General features: G+C 39.5%; 1 protein-coding gene across 1 annotated transcript; it reads left to right on the forward strand.

The window, feature by feature from the left end:
- Positions 1 to 726: 726 nt before the first annotated feature.
- Positions 727 to 17220, forward strand: LOC149455746 (uncharacterized). The gene is made up of 5 exons (XM_089685850.1): positions 727 to 842; positions 3880 to 3928; positions 10852 to 11004; positions 13523 to 13654; positions 17216 to 17220. Exons 1-5 carry the CDS (start codon positions 738 to 740, stop codon positions 17218 to 17220), a joined length of 444 nt encoding a protein of 147 aa, XP_089541976.1. The 5' UTR covers positions 727 to 737.
- Positions 17221 to 18129: the final 909 nt, after the last annotated feature.

The following is an 18129-nucleotide window of genomic DNA, read 5'->3' on the forward strand; positions in this document are numbered from 1 at the left end:
GTACTTGTTTAAAAAAGTATCCTGTTCTCTTTGTGTTGCTTCCTTTTGTGATATCCCTGGTGTTTCTGCCAGTCTCTCTGCTGTCCTATTAAAAACTAACCACACTAGGCGAGAGAGCACAGCATGGTCAGTTATCTTGATGTGCTGAGAACTCAGCCTGCTCTCTTCCAATGATAAGACGTGCCCTGACACACCCATCCCCTGCACAGCCATTCACTGGGAAAACCAGCGGGCTCCTTCACCAGGCAAATGTTTTGACTTTAATTTCTATTTTAAATGGAATGTTTGATTTTAAAAGGTGAGGGTTTACATATACTTTAATTGTCAATTATCACTTATATCAATTATTGGGTGGCACAGTGGCTTAGTGGTTAGCACTTCCACCTGGCAGTACTAGAGTTGTTGGTTCAAGAAAATTTATCATTTTAAGAAAAAATAAGGTAATTTTTTTTTTACATGTCTTAAAAAAGTTGGGACAGGGCAGCAAAAAGCTGGCAAAGTACGCGGTACTAACAAGAAAGAACATTTTGCAGCTAATAGGTTAATTGGCTACAGGTCAGTAACATGATTGGGTATAAAAAGAGCATCTTAGAGAGTCAGAGTGTCTCCCAAGTAAAGATGGGCAGAGGTTCACCAATCTGTGAAAAGTTGTGTCTACAAATTGTCAAACAATTTCAGAATAGCATCATTACGATATACTAGAATTGTTTTTCTGTGTTTCAGCAATCCTAAGAGTAATGACTGTACTATCATCAATTTTGTACATTATTATATGCCTCCCTTTATGGCAAACATCCAGTAGTTTATCGGAAGAAGATTTTGAAGACAATTTAACTCCATCTGTAAGTTAACAAATCCATTAAAGTATTGTATGCTAGCAGACCTAACTCTTCATCCAAGAATGACGTTTATAGGAGGTGCTGGACAAAGATCCAGGAAGGTGGATGAAAATTGATGACTGAACCTAGGCAGCTCTATTACAAAGTAGGTTTCACCTAAATAAAGGGAAAGGGCCTCCACTAGGAGATCCAAATGAGATAAACAAAAAGAATGCTGATCGATCACCATACACATTTTATTGATGTTGCAAATCAAACCACTAGAAAAAAAGTATCAAACAGGTTTTAAGAGTCAAAGCATCCCCCCTTCATCAGGGCTTTAAAATGCCTGTAATTTGGTACACATCCACTGAAATGCATTGGCAATTTCTTTCTTGTCATATGAATTGTAAGAAAAATAAGTAATTTCAAGTTGCCTAAGAATCTTTGACCAGAGAACAGGAACTCTGACTATATTGCTGCATGGGTGTTACAGTCAGAGACATTTAAGAGGTCATGAACACGTAGGGGACTGAGCATCACAGAATTGATTAAAAAAGTAACTCCTTCAAGTACAATTGCACCTTCACTTAAAACGTGTACGTGTTCCTGTCACCTGCAACAGATTGTGAATATGATGGGTTTCCTTTACTGAAGATAAACCATCTTTTTAGTAGCACAGCATAGCCCTGTGTTTGATTCCATTCGTGCATAAGCTGTTCCCAGCCACAACCAGAAGGCAGTGAGCTGAGGACCTCTCCCAGGAGTAGAGTTTACACAGTATGGCGGGATATAATCCGTGTCAAAAGGCAGCAGCTCAATACTGTTGGAAAGAGGACTTCTTTTTAGGAAAGCTAAAGTACAGTATAACTAAAGGCAAAACTCTTTTTTTAGTTTTGGCTAGAGTAGAGTAGGATTAGAACACCTGTTTTTATTGCTGTTTGTGCCCCCCATTAGGGAAATTTACCCTCTCTGTTTGTCCCGTTTACCATTATCATTGAAAGTAAAAGAAACCCCATATGTTGGACCGCCCCAGCAAAGTAATAGAGGGGGAAATCTTTTAATGGGGGCATCAGTTCTGGTGACCTGGGGGTCCCCAAGGAATTCCCTTTTGTTTTTTCAGAGGTGGTTGGGACAAATTCAAATGTATAACTGTGCCCTTATTTATAGCCCAAACCCATTTCCATCTGGGATGTGTGACGCGAACGGCAGGAGGCTGCAAGATTTAGTTGGGAGGGATATGGGAGTAAGTTTCATTATTAGGCTATGGACTACCTCAAGCAATTTTTTTGTGAATCTACATTCCAATGAGCAGCAGTGTTGTCAGCCTGTCATCTGCACTCCTTTAGTTGGCTGTTGGTGTTGGCTGATGACCTATAGTGGTAAACCAGAGAGTCAAAGCACAAATGTTCAACCAGAAGGGGTCACTACTCACTGTTGCTGATAACCACTATGAGGAGTGAAGTATGTTATCCCAAAAAACAGCGCTGAGAGAGTATGGGAACACAAAGTTCACCTCCCAGTGAGGTATACCTTTATTGGTGCAGAATAAGCCATAAGGGGGGTGACAATAAATTGTAGCCACCAGGATAGTGCAGTGGACCATCTGGTCCTCACTAAACCCAAGCAGGGAAAGAAGCTCAGTTGCGGTATGAGACTGAGCCAGCCAGGGATCGCGGCGCTCCTGATGTGACGTCACCGTGACCTAGGTGAGGGCGGAATCTGGATCCTGGCCTGATGACCTATAGTGAGTTTTTGAACTGTCACCTATAGATAATATGGGGTACTTAAGTTTGTCACCATTTCACAGGCACACACAAATTTAAGGTTTGACATGTTGGTTAACTATTTACTCGGTGCAACCTCGTCTTTTATATTTTACCAAAAGTTGGGTACTTAATTGCGTTTGTTTTCCCAAACATTCACTTTAATGTGTTTTTTACTGAAAGTTTGCATTTCCTAGACCTTTGCAGTAATATCATGTGGCATACAAAATTGAAACTACCACTATTTTAATCTCTAGAGTGTCTGCTTTCAGAAAATATATACTGTTTTGGGGTTTTCTAATCTTCAGGCCTAAAATGATTTTTTAAACCTGTGTGCAAAAATACGCAAAACAGCTCTGGCAGCAAAAGGGTTAAACCTGACTAGGTTTTAGTAAAAACTGAATTCTAATACTTCCCCAGTCTGTCCAAAAATAAATAAAATAGGGAGAGGACTTGAATCTGATGGTAGATGTCATCCTGTAGGAGCAATAAAGCTTTTTCAGGTTGATGCTAGGAAACAAGGACACAGCAGTGTGCATCTGTTTTGTGTTACTAATCAGTTTTGGGAAGTGGTCGAGTTTTCCTTGACCTGAGTACCCGCAAAAAGAATCAGTAGGCACTACTAATGCCACTTTGGAACAAATTTCACTTTTGCTCCAGTAGTTTGATGTTGTTTGGCCACAATCATTAATGTTCAACAATCCCTGTAGATCAGGTTTGGTTTTGGTCACTATTGTTCTTCAATGAATGAAGTCTTGCTTTGTGTATGCAATAATAACCACAGAGACTCTTTCTCTTAAAACCTCAAATAATTTCCCTTTATGGTTAAAGTTGCTCCAGCTACCCAGGAACCAATAGTTAGTGCTTGTGAATTCTGACAAGTCTCTCATTTTACTCCTCATTCGTACTAACCATTGCTAAACACAATATTGTGTAATACACTGGCATACAATCTAGTGAGCATAAAAAAGAAACGATAAACAAAACATATTGCAACAGCTTACCTACACAAATAATATAAAGCTCTAGTCAGTGTGACCAGATTCATGTGACTTAATACATTTTACATTCATTGGCTCTTAGACCCCTAAATATTTTTTCTTCTATTAAAGCTGAGCTCTACCCTAAAAGGGAAAGTTCCGCTTTAGGGCCTCATCCCTCACTCCCCGTTAAGGATTGGCACCTTTGGGTAGCGGGGGGGGGGGGGGAGAAAGTGGGTTCCCGAGACTGGAGCTCCGTTTTAATGTTAAAATACTTATGAGCAAAAAACTTACAATTATCAAATGTTGTTTCAGGTTTCTCAGTTGGATAACCATGTTTACTTACACCGGGAGGTACGTTCAGGTAAAGAAATTAATTGGTCTTTTTATGTGGGTCATTTCTGTCTATATTGGACTTAGGTTAGACACTCACCTACAATCATATCTGTGATGAACAGAGGTCTCACAGGACACACCATGTCAGTGAAAGCTCACAGATTAGAGGACCAGGAATACACAAGGATTTCTTTCTGATTAGCTGATCTGCCTTGACTTGTGATTATCCCTCCAGTACCTTCCATTTATCATGAAGATGAAAGTTTCCCCCCTGCAGATAAAAAACTGCAGGTTAATAGGCTGAATAATGGCGTGGTAGTCTATAATGTCCTCATGTAGTAGACCAGTGTCTGAACTGGAAATTATTTTAATGTCAGTAGTATTTGGTATCATTGTTAGTGATTTCATCACCCTAGAGCAGTACTTGGATATAACCAAAGTGAGTGGATTAGGGCTCTAAATAAGTAATGGACCAGCACATATAGGATGTTGGCCAACACTTTGAGAATTAATTCTTAATTTGGAGGTATCTAAGTAGTTCTTTATGAGGAGAACTGTGATTTTCTCAGAAATATTGGAATGGTCTTATACTTAAGGTGAATTGGAAATTGAATAATCATGTGATCTTGTAAAGGGATCAATGAATGAAAGGGATAGGAAAGTCTTCTGCAGAAGTGAAGGAGGGATTATATAAAAAAAGGTATGTAGAAGTCAATGAAATGAGTGAGAGGAGTCGACAAAAGCATTTGATAGAGTCCCATAATTTTTAGGTGTGTGAAATGATTGGTCCTTTTAACTGAGATCTATCCCTGCGCAGAAGCCAGAGTAAACTGTCAATTCCTATGGGCTTGATATCAGGGGCAAATAAACACACCCACAGGGGAATGACATGTATTTTTAGATAGTTAGTGAGTTCACTGATTTGTGCTACCAAGGAATACTGGAGAGACGGGGAACCACCAACCCGCCACTCAACCTAAGGATTTTTGATAGTTCCAAATCAAACATCCAATCTGGTTTTGTAGAAGTCAGAGAATGTAGCATGTGTCACTAATAGGAAGTACACTAAAGAGAGAATATATTTCCTTTAGGTCATAAAGAGCTATTAAAGAGTTTGTCAGGTATGCACCCAAATAGGAAGAATTAAGATCAGCCCATTTGAACTCAAAATCATGTTTAGGTAAGAGGTAGTATTTAAGGTGGGACAGAAAGGTTTATTCCTTTAGACTTGGCATTGTTTAGAGACAGACCAGAAGATCTAAGAGATAAGCAAGATAGGTGGAAGGATTTGTGACAAACAGTAGAGCATCACTTGCAAATAAGCATATTTTGTGTGCTGTTCCAGCCCATTTCAAATCAGTAATCTTTTGATTGTCTCCTATCATTTGGGCTAAGGCCTCTGTGGCACCTTGTGTTGTATCATCTCATTATGTCAAAGGAAATGAATTTAAAACCTAAAAGTATCACACAAAAACTTTCAGGGAGGTGATCCAGTTGAGAACATATGGACCATAACACTACCATCCTAGGGCACAAAATGAATAGGGTCATGAGATAGAATGGAAGGCTTTGTAACTATCCAAGGAAAGCAACATGGCAGGTATATTTCTATGTTTAGCCAAATTTGTCAGTAGAGTAACTCTGTGAATGTTGTAGCCTGATGCTATGGAATAAAAAAACAATTTTGGTAGTTTTTCCAGTAAGCTTCCAATCGACAAATTAAGGGGTAGTGTACATGTTGGGCTTCTGTATTACACAAATACTGTATATGCCATTTCTTGCAAAAAATGTTACCCTTTGTCTAATGTAATTAAAGGCATTTAACAGAAAGAGTCCAAATATCATATATTTTTCCTGGTCCTGTTTTTTTGTTTGGCTTAAACTACTTAACAGACATTTATATTTGAAAAGCAGTAACTGGTTATTCAGAGATTTCTTTGTGTGAATTGGAGAAGGTGAGGAAGTCTAAGTTAGTGAATAGCTGATCCACTTGTGAGACAGAAAATTGTTTAGTTCTAGCAATAAAACCTAGATAGATGATGCTTGAAGATATTGAGGGTGTTTATGGAATTGCTAGTGTAGATATCTTTACCCATTTTAAGCCTGACAGGTTTGTAAAAGGGGTCAATATTTTTAGGTCTAGTTGCAAGAAATTTGTTACCTTTAAGGTAATATCTATGGACCATTCTTCTAAGTTGTTGTTCCACCTGCTCTTGTTAGTAATAGGTTAAACATTTTGCCTTGTTAGAAGAGGTTGGATACATTTTAAAGGAATTAGCACAAGTCTGAAATTCTTGTTCGAGTTTATCCAAATGTGACTGCCTTTCCTTTTTAAGAGGAAAGGCTATTTGGATAAGAATAAGGGCTCTTTCGCACTGGCGTTCTGTATGTCCATTTTTCATCTGTCCGTTTACGGATGAAAAAAGGACACAAAACGGATGTAAACCAATGTAAACGGATGAAAAACGGTTGTAAACGGATGATAAAAGGATGAAAAAACGAATGAAAAAACAGATGTAAACTCATCCGTGTTGACTGAACTGAAGAAATAAAATGGAACGCCCACGTGAAAGAACCCCAACTCTACTGTCTGTTTTGTGGGCCTCCCAAAGACTGAAAGAAGACAAGTCAGAACCACGATTTTCAGTTACATATAGTTACATACATAGTTAGTCTGGCTGAAAAAAGACAAAAGTCCATCCAGTTCAACCATAGAAAAAAAAAAGTTAGAATCCTATACCCACAGTTGATCCAGAGGAAGGAAAAAAAAAAACAGTTATTCAGTATAGTCTTGTAAGGATTGTTGTATATTGAAACAAGTTGTGGCATTTGTCAATAATGAGTTGTTCAGGGTCCAGTAAATTTCCTAGTGCTTAGTAGTCAGGGAAGAGATAGAGATAAAGACCAGAGCATGATCAGACTGGGTAAATGAAAGTATATGAAAGCTAACAAATAAAGGCAGGAAGGAGGTCTTAAGTAAGATATGTTAGATTCTCAAAAATAAATCATTGGGGTGTAAGGAATAAGTATGATCAGTTTTATTAGAATTAACCTTCCTCAAGCAGTTCATCAAAGAGTATTGGGAAAGTAAGTTGCGGAAAGATCTAGATGCTTGAGAAGGGGTCAGAGAGTCTTTTGATTTATCAATGTGTGGGTAAGGGGTTAAGTTAGACTCCCCCAAATTATAGCAATACCTTTAAGATGTTTAACAATAGTTAATAATAGTGCAAAACAGAATTTGAGCAGAGATAGGGTCATTATGGGAAACAATAGCGACCTCTGTTCAGTAAGAAGCAAATAGTGCCCAGTAGGATCTTTCACTTTCCTGTGGCAAAAAACTGAAGTGACTCTAAAGCAGGGGTAGGCAACCTTTGAGAGGCGGAGATCTACCTTAACAACATGAAAGAGATCAAAGATCACCAGGGTTCAGCACCATTTAAAAAAAATAATTAACTAGCAAGGCTTAACTAAATAGCAAGGAAAATGTAGAAACATATAAAAAGCAAATGCACTGTAAAATTACAAATTTAGCCTACATTGGACAGTGTCAGTCAATAGGGTAGTGGACAGTGTCAGCAGGGCAATGGACGGTGTCAGTAGGGCAGAGGTTGGTGTCAGCAGTTTTTATTTTTACATTTTTATTTTTTAATATTTTTCACAATTTTTTTAGAAGCCCTGTTGAAAGGGGAGCACTTGGGGGAAGGACCAGGCAGCAGAAAAAAGGAGAAACAAGAATGAGAGGGGCAGCGAGGGAGGTGTTTACTAGAACCAATCCCCTGGATTTTCCTCCTGCAGCAGCTGTACGCTGGGGGGAGGGCGAGGAGGAGATGCTAGCTTTCAGCCCCTCCAGGAGGACAATAAAGGGAATCATCGGAAGGCAGGTATTTTAAAAATCTGAACTCCCAGCAAGTGACTGGGAATTGGGATTTTTCTGCCCTCCAGCTACCCTGGTGTCCTAAGCCACTTGCTGGGAATTCAGATTTTTAAAATACCTGTCCATGGGAGGGAAGGGGGGGAGGACACTGATGGTGGGGGGCTAGAGGCCACTTCTATGGTGGAAAGGAGGGCAGAGGACATTGGTGGGGGGCAGAGATCACTGTTATGGGGGGAAAGGGGGGCAGAGGACACTACTGTGGGGGGGTGATATGAAGGGCGGTAGATAACACTGCTATGGGGGTGGCCCTGCCCACAGCAGTGTCCCCTGCACATCACCTCCCTTCCAGTAGTGTCCTCTGCCCTTCCTTTCCCCCAAAGCAGTGACCTCTGGGCCCCCCAGCAATGCCTTCTGCCCCTCTTTCCCCCAGCCTCCCCTGTGGCTGCTAACATGCTCAGTGCACAGCAGCAGAGAGCAGAAGACAGAAGGGCTCAAGATGGAGAGCGGGAGGAGGAGCTGGCTAAGCGATGACCGCAGTCGACAGGTAGACCACAATCAACAGCTTGCCAAACCCCACTCTAAAGGCATAATTAAAAAAAAACAAAAACAAATCTATGCTTCCCTGCTGTGTGTAGTGGTTTTGCACCGAGCAGCCTGGATCCTCCTCTTCTATGGCCCCCTGCCAGCTCTCCTCCTGTCAGGTGCTCCCACAGCAAGCAGCTTGCTACGGGTGCACGTGCTGCTCCATGTGCCCATTCACACACAGAGCTGTGGCTTGGCCCCACCCTCTCTCTCTTCTCATTGGCTCACTAGCTGTGATTGACAGCAGGGAGAGCCAATGAGATGAGTGAGTACCTGGGTAACCAAGAATCCAGTGCACATCGCTGGATCGAGAGGGGGCTTAGGTGAGTATTAGGGGGGCTGGGGGAGATACTGTACACAGAAGGTTTTTTACCTACATGCATAGAATGCATGAAGGTAAAAACCTTCAGCGCTTACAACCACTTTAACTCACCTACTAAAGCCCACTAAGGTAATCCTACATTTATGATGGCCATTCGCTATATGGATGTTGGGCTGAAGTGAACCAAAATATTTAAGGATGATTTAAAAAAGTGGGTCTCTTGGAGGCACAGTATATCAGCATGTATCAACCTAGAATATCTGAATGCTTGAGTTGTTATTTTTTTTGGTGCATTGAGGCCTTGTATATTTAAAGATACCAATCTAAGAACTATACCTTATAAAAATGTGTAAGCTGCTGACGGTTATAATGGAAGATATGTGGAAAGGTAGCCTCTTAGGCTTGTGTTCCCTTGCTGTGGCCAGAGAGGAAGACAGAAACTTACAAAAGGGAATGAGAGAAGGTGTAGGAAAAGAAAACTGTAGAAACAAAAAACGATCAGCAGGAAGTGTGGCAAAAAGGACAAAATAACATCCCATTAGGATAGTAGAGGGGCTGCAGTGACTTGCTTGCCCAAGCAACCAGGAATAGAATGTATAAAGGGAGTCTATCCATACTAGACCATAGTGTCAGTAAATAAAGAACAGTTAGATTTGGGTGACAGGATGTATAGGCATCTATAGATAGTCTTGTTGTATATACTGTAGAAAGTGAAGGTGTTTAGGTACAAATGGGAAAACCTTTCCCATTGTACCTTTTACAATGGGAAAGGTTTTCAGTGATCAGGGTTCAGCTAGGCAAGGGAGGCTTTTTGGCAAAATGGGGTTAACTATAAAAGTCATTGATTTGAAGCTTTACCCAACAAGGTTTATACTATCATAGAAGAACAAAATTAGTAAACAAGATCTCATAAAAAACACTGAATACATTGCCACACAGGCACATCAAACAGCTTTTGGGCAATCAGAAAGCAGGTAAAATAACTAATTCAGTTAGGCAGAACTCCCCCCTCACTGATGGCAGGGGCAAGGATGGGAAATGTCAAAACTGATGTGTGTTCAGGGTGAGATCAGGAAACAGAATATAGTGCTCTAATTATGTTTATCTAAATTCATGCCCTTAAGAAATAGCAGGACTTCCACTAATAAATACATATCAAGGTAAGAAGTAGATTAATAAACAACCAAAAGAGTCAAAATAGTACAGCATCTTAAAGCAGAACTTCACCCACAAGGGGCATTTCCACTTGTCTGCCTCCTTTCCCCCTCCTCTTTAACATTTGACACCTAATTTTTTTAGTGGGTAGCGGATACCTGGGTTTTGACAGGTAAGATGTCACCTGGGTCATATAAAGTGTAAGCAGAAATATGTCTCCATATATCGCATAGTGCAGTACACTACAGTATGAACATTGGAGACATACACTATGGCAAAGAAGAAAGGGGAAGCCTTTGTAAATTGCAGACAATGAAAAGAAGATCGCCAACCTTCTAGAGCAGGGACATCATAGACTGTATTTCTTAATGGGTACCAGTGAGTTATCAAGTTTAAAAAAAACAACCAATGTTTATATAGATAGGAAATCATGTGGAATTTTAAAAAAAACAATGGGTGTCGGAGGCTGACAATAGGTTTTAAACACAATATTAAACCATATATGGGGCATAACATGAGTAATTAATTGGAAAAAAATGACGTAATGTCAAAGTGTAAAAGAACGATAAACCTACCCGAACCAGAATGTTTCATTGAGAATGTGGAGTGGAAAAGCAATTGATGAGCATTGGCTCTCTACTTGACTTGGATGACGGGACTCTCACAGGGGCAGGAGAATTGTCATGAGAAGGCTGGGAGAAAAGTAGGTCTAAGGTCTTCCTAATCATGTAATTCACATAGATTACTTACCATCAGTACAAATCTGATTTGCCTGATGAGTGAAGTAGTTCTACCAATTGAACGTTAGCTCTATTAAAAAGCCAGGTGCTTGTTTTGCTATCTGTTTCAAAAAGTTTTGGCTTTAAATACAATTTATTTAAATTAATTTTATAAAAGTTACATTTAAAAAAAGTTTGTGAAGTTTGAAACAAAAAATTATTGAAACCTGCATACCTATTCAATGATAGTTGCCCTTTAGGCACCAGATACTATTTATGTTATTATGTTATCTTTGCAGCTAGTGATGACCTATCTTACTATGAAAGCAACATTGAGATAAGTTTCTCTGATCCTAGTCTGGAAGCAGAAATCAGACGTTCTTTGGAGAATCTAAATATATATACCCCACTCCCAGCTACAATTACAGTAATACATGAAGACCTTGCTCCAGGTAAGTATACTGCCATACTATCAATTGTCATTTGGCCACATGAGGAAGAAACCATTAATTTCTTTGTGTCAACTTTTTTTTTTTAAAGCTGAACTCCCAGGTATGATCTTGTTATATTCCAGGAATGATTTTCAGCTTCCATAGCAGTCCCTTAGGTATGAGAAGTGCATACTAGCATTGGTCCAAACTGGATCAATTTAAGTATGCAGTTAAGATCATACCTGGCGTTCAGCTTTAAATTATTGTTTATGTTGTTGTTTTTGTTAAATCCTGACTGCTCCCCATATCCCAATTGGCTTTTATGTTTCCTGAACTTTAAAGAGCTTTCCTACTCAATCAAATCAAAGTGCTCTTATTGGCCACTGAAGTGACCTCCTTGGTCAGGACAATGGAAGATGGCAAGGTTTAGCTACAGTCAGGGAAAGTCAGGAACCAGTAACAAACTGAAACTAAATCAGGGGGTACAGGGAAGGACTTTTTGGGCTAAGGACCTGTTTGGACTTATATCGACAGGTTAATACAGTATGCTCTCAGATGCATGATGCTTAGGCTTGAGATAAGTGTATTTCAACTGTAGCTGACTTCCCTCTAAGCTGCATCTACCTGCTCCAAGCTGCATTTGCATGTTTATTAACTTCTATAGGAAGAGAAGCAGGTCTGACTTGAATAAAAACCCAAACACACAAGCGCTAATAAAGGTAATAGTGGTGACTGATCTTAGAAACGACCTTTGTCCGTTGGCCTTGTAAAACATGGGTTTGTACTTTAAAATGTCAACTCTCAACCTAATTTTTTTTTTCTTACAAAGGTCCCTGTAACACAAGTAAAAAGCAGCCCAGGCTACAAAGCTTATTTGTTTAGTCTGAAGATGTTCATCTTCTTTACAACAAGATGAGTAACATTGAGGACATACTGTGAGTACAAGGCATCTTGGGCCCACCTCCTGAGGGGATGTCACCACATTGTCCATTCACAGTGTACTACTGCAGGAAGTGGCACTCTTTACAACAGTGAGGACTGCTCAGCCCTCAGAAGATGTGAAGGGGAACAGACCCTGTGGTGTCACCAGGGCCTATGCTTCCACTAGACAAACTAGGCAGCCACCTAGGGTGCACTGCCACCTAGGGAAACCACAGGCTGGCACCCCCTCTTTGTGGGACTCCTCCACATAATGAATGATCCTACAGCAGAGGCGAGGGAGAAAGGACAGAGGTAGATGCTGGGTGTCTGGGGCCAGTGTAGCAGCTGAGCTACCGCTCCTTTCAGTGTTCCTCTCAGACTCAGTCTCTTGCTGCATGCTGGCTGACAGCTGCTGATCACTGTGACATTCCAGCCTTTCTCTTCCAATTCATCAGCAAAGGTGGAGCTACACCTGCAGAGAAAGGTACTGTCTAACTTGGATATCTTGTGTGTGTGTGTGACCCAGCCAGCCATCCATCACACATGCAATGAATCAGTGAGTGATGACATCATCACAATCCCAAAGCCTGCTCTTCTAGTGTCTGCTGAGCCTGCTGATCTGTGTCAATGTTGGTGGTGGTGTGTTGTGTCAGATTTGTCACTATGTGGGATGGGACAGTTCAACTGCCTGCTATCACAGCATTTTATCTCCCTCCACTGCCTGGGAAGTGTGGATCCATTCTTCTCCACTCACTGTAATTGTCACCCTGCCACTGCCAGCCACAGATACAGTCCGTCCGTGACACTGATTTTGTCTTAAAGATTGAAGATATTTATCAGTTTTATGTTTTGTGGACTTAATATTTTCTACTGTTATTAAAAATACATTTTTCTTTTAATTTTTGTTTTTGGGGGGGAGGGATGGGCACAAGTAGCTGGTCTTGCCTAGGGCGCAAAATAGTCTAGCACTGGCCCTGGGTGTTACATAACCCACTTGAAGACATCTGGAAATGGAAAGTATTAAAAAGGAAATCAAACAGGGACCACAAAGGGGAGTGGGGTCTTTTGTGGGAAAGGGGGAGCAAGGAGTCTGGTGTTGAGCCCTATGATCTTGCTTTCTTTAGAATTTAGGCAAATGGCAACATCCTTCCTACACCCCTATCACAAAGACCATACTGTGCACAAAATGATCATTTAAACCCTTTAAACTCACAGCTGATTCTTAATCACTGCTTTTCTTTTAAACTAACATTTGAATATAGCAAACAGAATAATCTGAAGATTAGACGGAGGTTTGAGCAATATGACACTTGTGGCAGGTAAATAGCACATCAGACCTAAAAAAAGATACAAGATAAGAAGACAGAGGGATTTGGTTCTAGCAGAGGGAAAATCCCCAAATAGGGGATATTTGGGAGCTATGTTTTGATTATAGTAGAAGAGAATTGCGTAGGTTATTGCAAAAGCAGGCAGAATTATAGGCCCAATGCAGAACATAGGGTGGATGACCAAATGGCAGGTAGGTGAAATAAAATTCCATGATCCAAAAAATAAAAAATATTAAATGAGATGTATACTAGATATTACAATATCTTGCTGTCACTTTTTCCATTTTTAGTATGTCAACTAACTGAATCACAAGCAAACTGTTCCTGTTATAAGGATTACGACTGTCTAGGAACCCTTGGACAATGTACAGATACAGGCTGCAAATGTATCACCAACCTTCCACTGCAAAAATACTGCAATGGTAAGTTAACCCCTTCCCAGATTCACCTACATTTGGTTGCTGTGTCTTCTTGTCTATTTACTCTTCTGAGGCTAGTTAGCCACAGTCATACAAGAGATGATGGCCACCTTATCTAGGTGAATAAAAATACATTTCAATGGTTTTGGGTTAACTATATTATAGTTACTATTTTTAAAAGTGTATTCCTTGTAGATTGCTGTTTTGTATGTGTTTTTTATTATATATTCTATAATTGATTTGAAAATAAGCATTTAATACTTGACAAAATATGCAAAGAATTATGGGTTAGCCAAGTACTGCTTGCTTTGAAGTTCTCTTTGTCTAATTTAAACAACAAATGAGCTACCAGCAGGCTCCAGGCTATTTTTTTAACAGTCCCTCTGAATACGTGAAAAAAATTGGAATTCAATGTCCTCAGTGTTCTAGGTTTAATGACTCCCAAGCATCATTCAACCCAGAAGGCTGGGGCATTTTGGACCTTTTGAACCTGCCCTCTGAGGGCGCATCACCAAGGTGCCCTACCTTCACATACAGTGTTGCAAACTGTGACTGTTTCCATTAAAGCTCTCAAGTGGAAGAAGACCCTGCATGCCAACAAAAATGGACCAGTTTTTTTTTTTAGAAAAAAATAAGCAATAAATACATAAAAACTAAACACTGATTTTTTATTTTAAATGTATTTTTTAAATTGAGTTTTTCTGTCCTGACCAAAATAATAAAAAAATTGAATTTACACAAAACTACTGTATATATATATATATATATATATATATATATTGTATGTATATATACACAAAGTATATATATATATAGAGAGAGAGCATTAATATGCTCTTTTAATCTGTATCCAATCAGGCTGACCTTGCTCTAAAAAGTTGCAGATGGATTAAAAGGGGATGGTACACTCGAATTGCTATGGCCAGCTGTGTATGGTCAGCTTGACATGCCTCAGCAAACTCAATCCTCTCCCCAGCAGATCCTCCCATGCTGCCTCCTGCTACCAACCAAGCTGGAACAAATTACCAGGATATAGTTAGCCCTCCTAGATCCAACCTCCTTGTCAACTGTAAATAATAATAATAATAATTTTCAGCCACCTCTATGACTAACGTAGGACACACTGCAGCTGTTAATATTTCAGTCTAATTTTCTACATAGTTTTTTTGACTTCAAAGGTAAGTAATATGCCTCTTGCTGTAATCCGCCCATCAGAAAAATGATGTGTGACCGCATGCTCAAGAAGCTAAGTAATGATTATTGATGCACGTGATGTGAAAAGCCCCAGGGTATTTTTACCCAATTCACAACAATAAATAAATAAATGAAAGTACATTGCCCAATTGTAATTCTACAACTTTGGGATAATGTCTACATGCAAAAGGGAAATTCTGGTATCATAAAAAATGTAGAATACTCCCAACAAAAAGGTATCCCTTCATTCTAAAACTGGAATTTTAGGCAAAACTACATCTCCTTCAGGGAGATTCCTGCACTTCCTGTTATGTCCACCAGTAGGACTTCCATAAGCTGAACTTCATTTTTTTCTTCTATAGCCGAGATCTGTGTTTTTGAATGCTTTTGAGTTTATAAAAATGGCGCCATTGACATTCAGGCAAACCGAAAGTGATGACAGGTCGCTTCCGGGTTACCATAGCAGAGAGCTGATCAAAGCCGATCCCGGCTTTGTTCGGCCAGCCGGAAGAGGCAAAAGCTGGTTGCTCAGGTCTCCAAGTGGGATGGGAGAGCCCGAGCAATCAGCGAAAGGCAACAGGAGGTGGGAAATGTCCCCTCCTGCTGTTGTAATAGCAATCGAGCGGCTAGTTAGCCACTCCGAACTCTATTACAAGAGAAACCAGCCACCGGCTCTAAAAAATGGTACCAGGGTACAACCACTTGATGACTTGTGACGTACCAGGTACATGACTGGTCGACAAGTGGTTTTAATTGCATTCATCATATGTTCCTTTGGAGAACCCACTGGGAGCCAGGGACTTAGAAATTTGACACATAATCCAGTCCTTCCCTGCTTTATTAAAAAAACTAAAAACATTTCACATTTAAGATATTTTTTAAATATTTTTAATATGGACACATGCGCTGAGATAAATATTATGTATTTATTTATATGACGGAGTTTTGCACTACTACTTTTGCATTACTGTGCAAACATGCCAATTAGCAACCCATTGGAATTGAAAGAGTTGGCTGTATATTTTAAAGGCTCAGTTCAACCAAAAATAATGCTCAATTATAGATGGACTTTGGGGGGGAGGGGAGTCAATTGCATGTTTCTGCCAAAATTCGTTTTCTGTAACATGATATAAATTCAATAGATCAGGGATCAGCATGACCAAAATTGGGAGTTTTGTACTGGGCAGGAATCAGAATATTTTTCCAAGATGTGCTATTTTGATGAAATGCATTGAAGCCAATGGTGAAGGTTAAATTATGATTGTTCTTGCTGCCCAGTGTATGCATATAAATGTCCTGGGCAGAAAGTGGTTATACCTAGAGGATTCCCACAGCTGGTACCATTTTATTTAAGGCAGCAATTAACTTTCCAGTAAAAATTATCCAAGAGGCCTTACAGACCCCCTCCCGTGACAGCCTTTCTTGGGCTCTCCAGGAGCTCAGCCCCACTGAAAGCAGACAGGCTGGCTACCTACAAAGGAGAAGGAGGAATATCCATTTGTGATGAATGAAGCCAAAAGTGATGAGGATTTTGTCCCTTCCATCTTCAACGCTGTCATTCCCTGCATGTTACAGCCAGGAAATAATCTAATAAAACTTGATCTATTTTTGAACAGATGCTTTGAAAGGCAGAGGAGACATCAGGGGTCTAATAGTCCCCTTATTTCCCAATAAAGAGTACCTGTCACTGTCCAAAGCTATCACAATGGGTTCACCTATTGTGATAGAAATAAAATTAAATTTAAAAAAATTAAAAAGTGTAAAAAAATTTAATTAATGAATAATTAAAAAAATAAAATAAAGTAAAAAAATATATATATAAACACGTAGGTCTGGTACACATATGTAAAAGGTGGTTGCACTACACCTGAGGTATTGCAGCAAAAGTTAGAGTGAGAGCTATAATTCTAGTGCCATAGCTCATGTTTAACTCAACCAATCTGTAAAGGCTTGTAAAGTTTCTCCTATGAACAATTTTAGGTACTGTACCTTGACACCATTTCACAGGTGTGAAATCTTGATATGTTTGATATCTATTTACTCGACACAACATCATCTTTTATATTTTACCAAAAAAGTAGGCATTATATTCTGGTTTTGTGCGCTAAAATTAATCTCAGTGTATTTTTTCCTGAAAATTTGCATTTGATAAATGGCTGAGCAAATGTCATATTGACCCACTGCAACAGCCACTATTTTATTCTCCAGGGCCTCTGCTTTCAGAAAATATATCATATTTGCAAGTTCTAAGTAATTTTCTAGCAAACAAAAATTGTGATTTTAAATGTATGGGAAAAATATCAAAACTGCCTTGGTAGGCAAGAGGTTAAAGGGGCCGTCAAATTCTGAGTGCACATTTTATCCTTTTAGGATAAAGAGCTTGTTTAGCCTGTATTTTTGGGCTAAAAATGGAGGTGAGCGCATAATTGAGCTTCATATATACCGCAATCATCTATATCTTGGAGTGAATTCACCTATTTGAACCCATCTCTCAGAAAAGGAGGATTTTACTTTATTGGACACATAATAATGTTATTACACTAATATTTCTCTATATCCTAAAGGGATAATTTAAGTAATTTTGTGTACTGTTTGGATTATATATGGTAAGGACTTACACTATTTTTATAGTTTATTTACATCAATATAGGAGCGCAGCACAGTTATTTGTTTTTACTGAGGCTACAGAAACTTCTTTGTACTATCCTGGACCTGTTCTTGGACAGGTAAAGTGTTACTGAACCCAGGACCCTGCATTCACTATATCTGGTTTCCCACAGTAGGAATCATTTTAGTACATATAAACTGCTAAATAAAATAAAATCTAATTCTTGTTCTCATTCAGTCTTGTGACTTCTATCATTGTCCAGCTGAGCACTGGTTAATCTTGTAGGAGGAGTGTTCATTCTGCTCTGACTATCCTATGAGGTTGCATGACCCCTAACCCTCTGTCCAGACAGTGCTGATTGGCCCTGTACTGATTACATACACCCGCCCAAAGAAAAAAACGTTCTAGCCATTCACAGTAAACTGGACATGTGCAGAGTGACTCCTAGAACTCTGTACTATCAGCAGATGGATTGGGGACAGTAAAAGGAGGGAAGGATAAGAGAAGACAGGATCAAACAGTCTTTTTACACAATGCAGAAGATTAACCCCTTAGGTACAACAGTGAGTATAACAAGCATTCTTTACTGCATATACAGACTAATTTTACTGTTTAGTAACACTTTAGGGTTTAGTAACACTTTAATGGCTTCTCATTATCTGGAAGCAGGATGTTC

The sequence above is a fragment of the Staurois parvus genome, unplaced genomic scaffold, assembly GCF_062004578.1.
Source record: "Staurois parvus isolate SC_StPar_1 unplaced genomic scaffold, SC_StPar_1.0 ptg000388l, whole genome shotgun sequence".
In the NCBI taxonomy this organism is placed as follows: Eukaryota; Metazoa; Chordata; class Amphibia; order Anura; family Ranidae; genus Staurois; species Staurois parvus.

Excerpts from the sequence above, each read along its gene's own strand:
- LOC149455746 (XM_089685850.1), top strand. The coding sequence starts at position 738 with ATGACTGTACTATCATCAATTTTGTACATTATTATATGCCTCCCTTTA. Across the intron at positions 3,929-10,851 it reads ACACCGGGAGGTACGTTCAG|CTAGTGATGACCTATCTTAC; the intron begins GTAAAGAAATTA and ends TTATCTTTGCAG. Across the intron at positions 11,005-13,522 it reads ACATGAAGACCTTGCTCCAG|TATGTCAACTAACTGAATCA; the intron begins GTAAGTATACTG and ends TTCCATTTTTAG.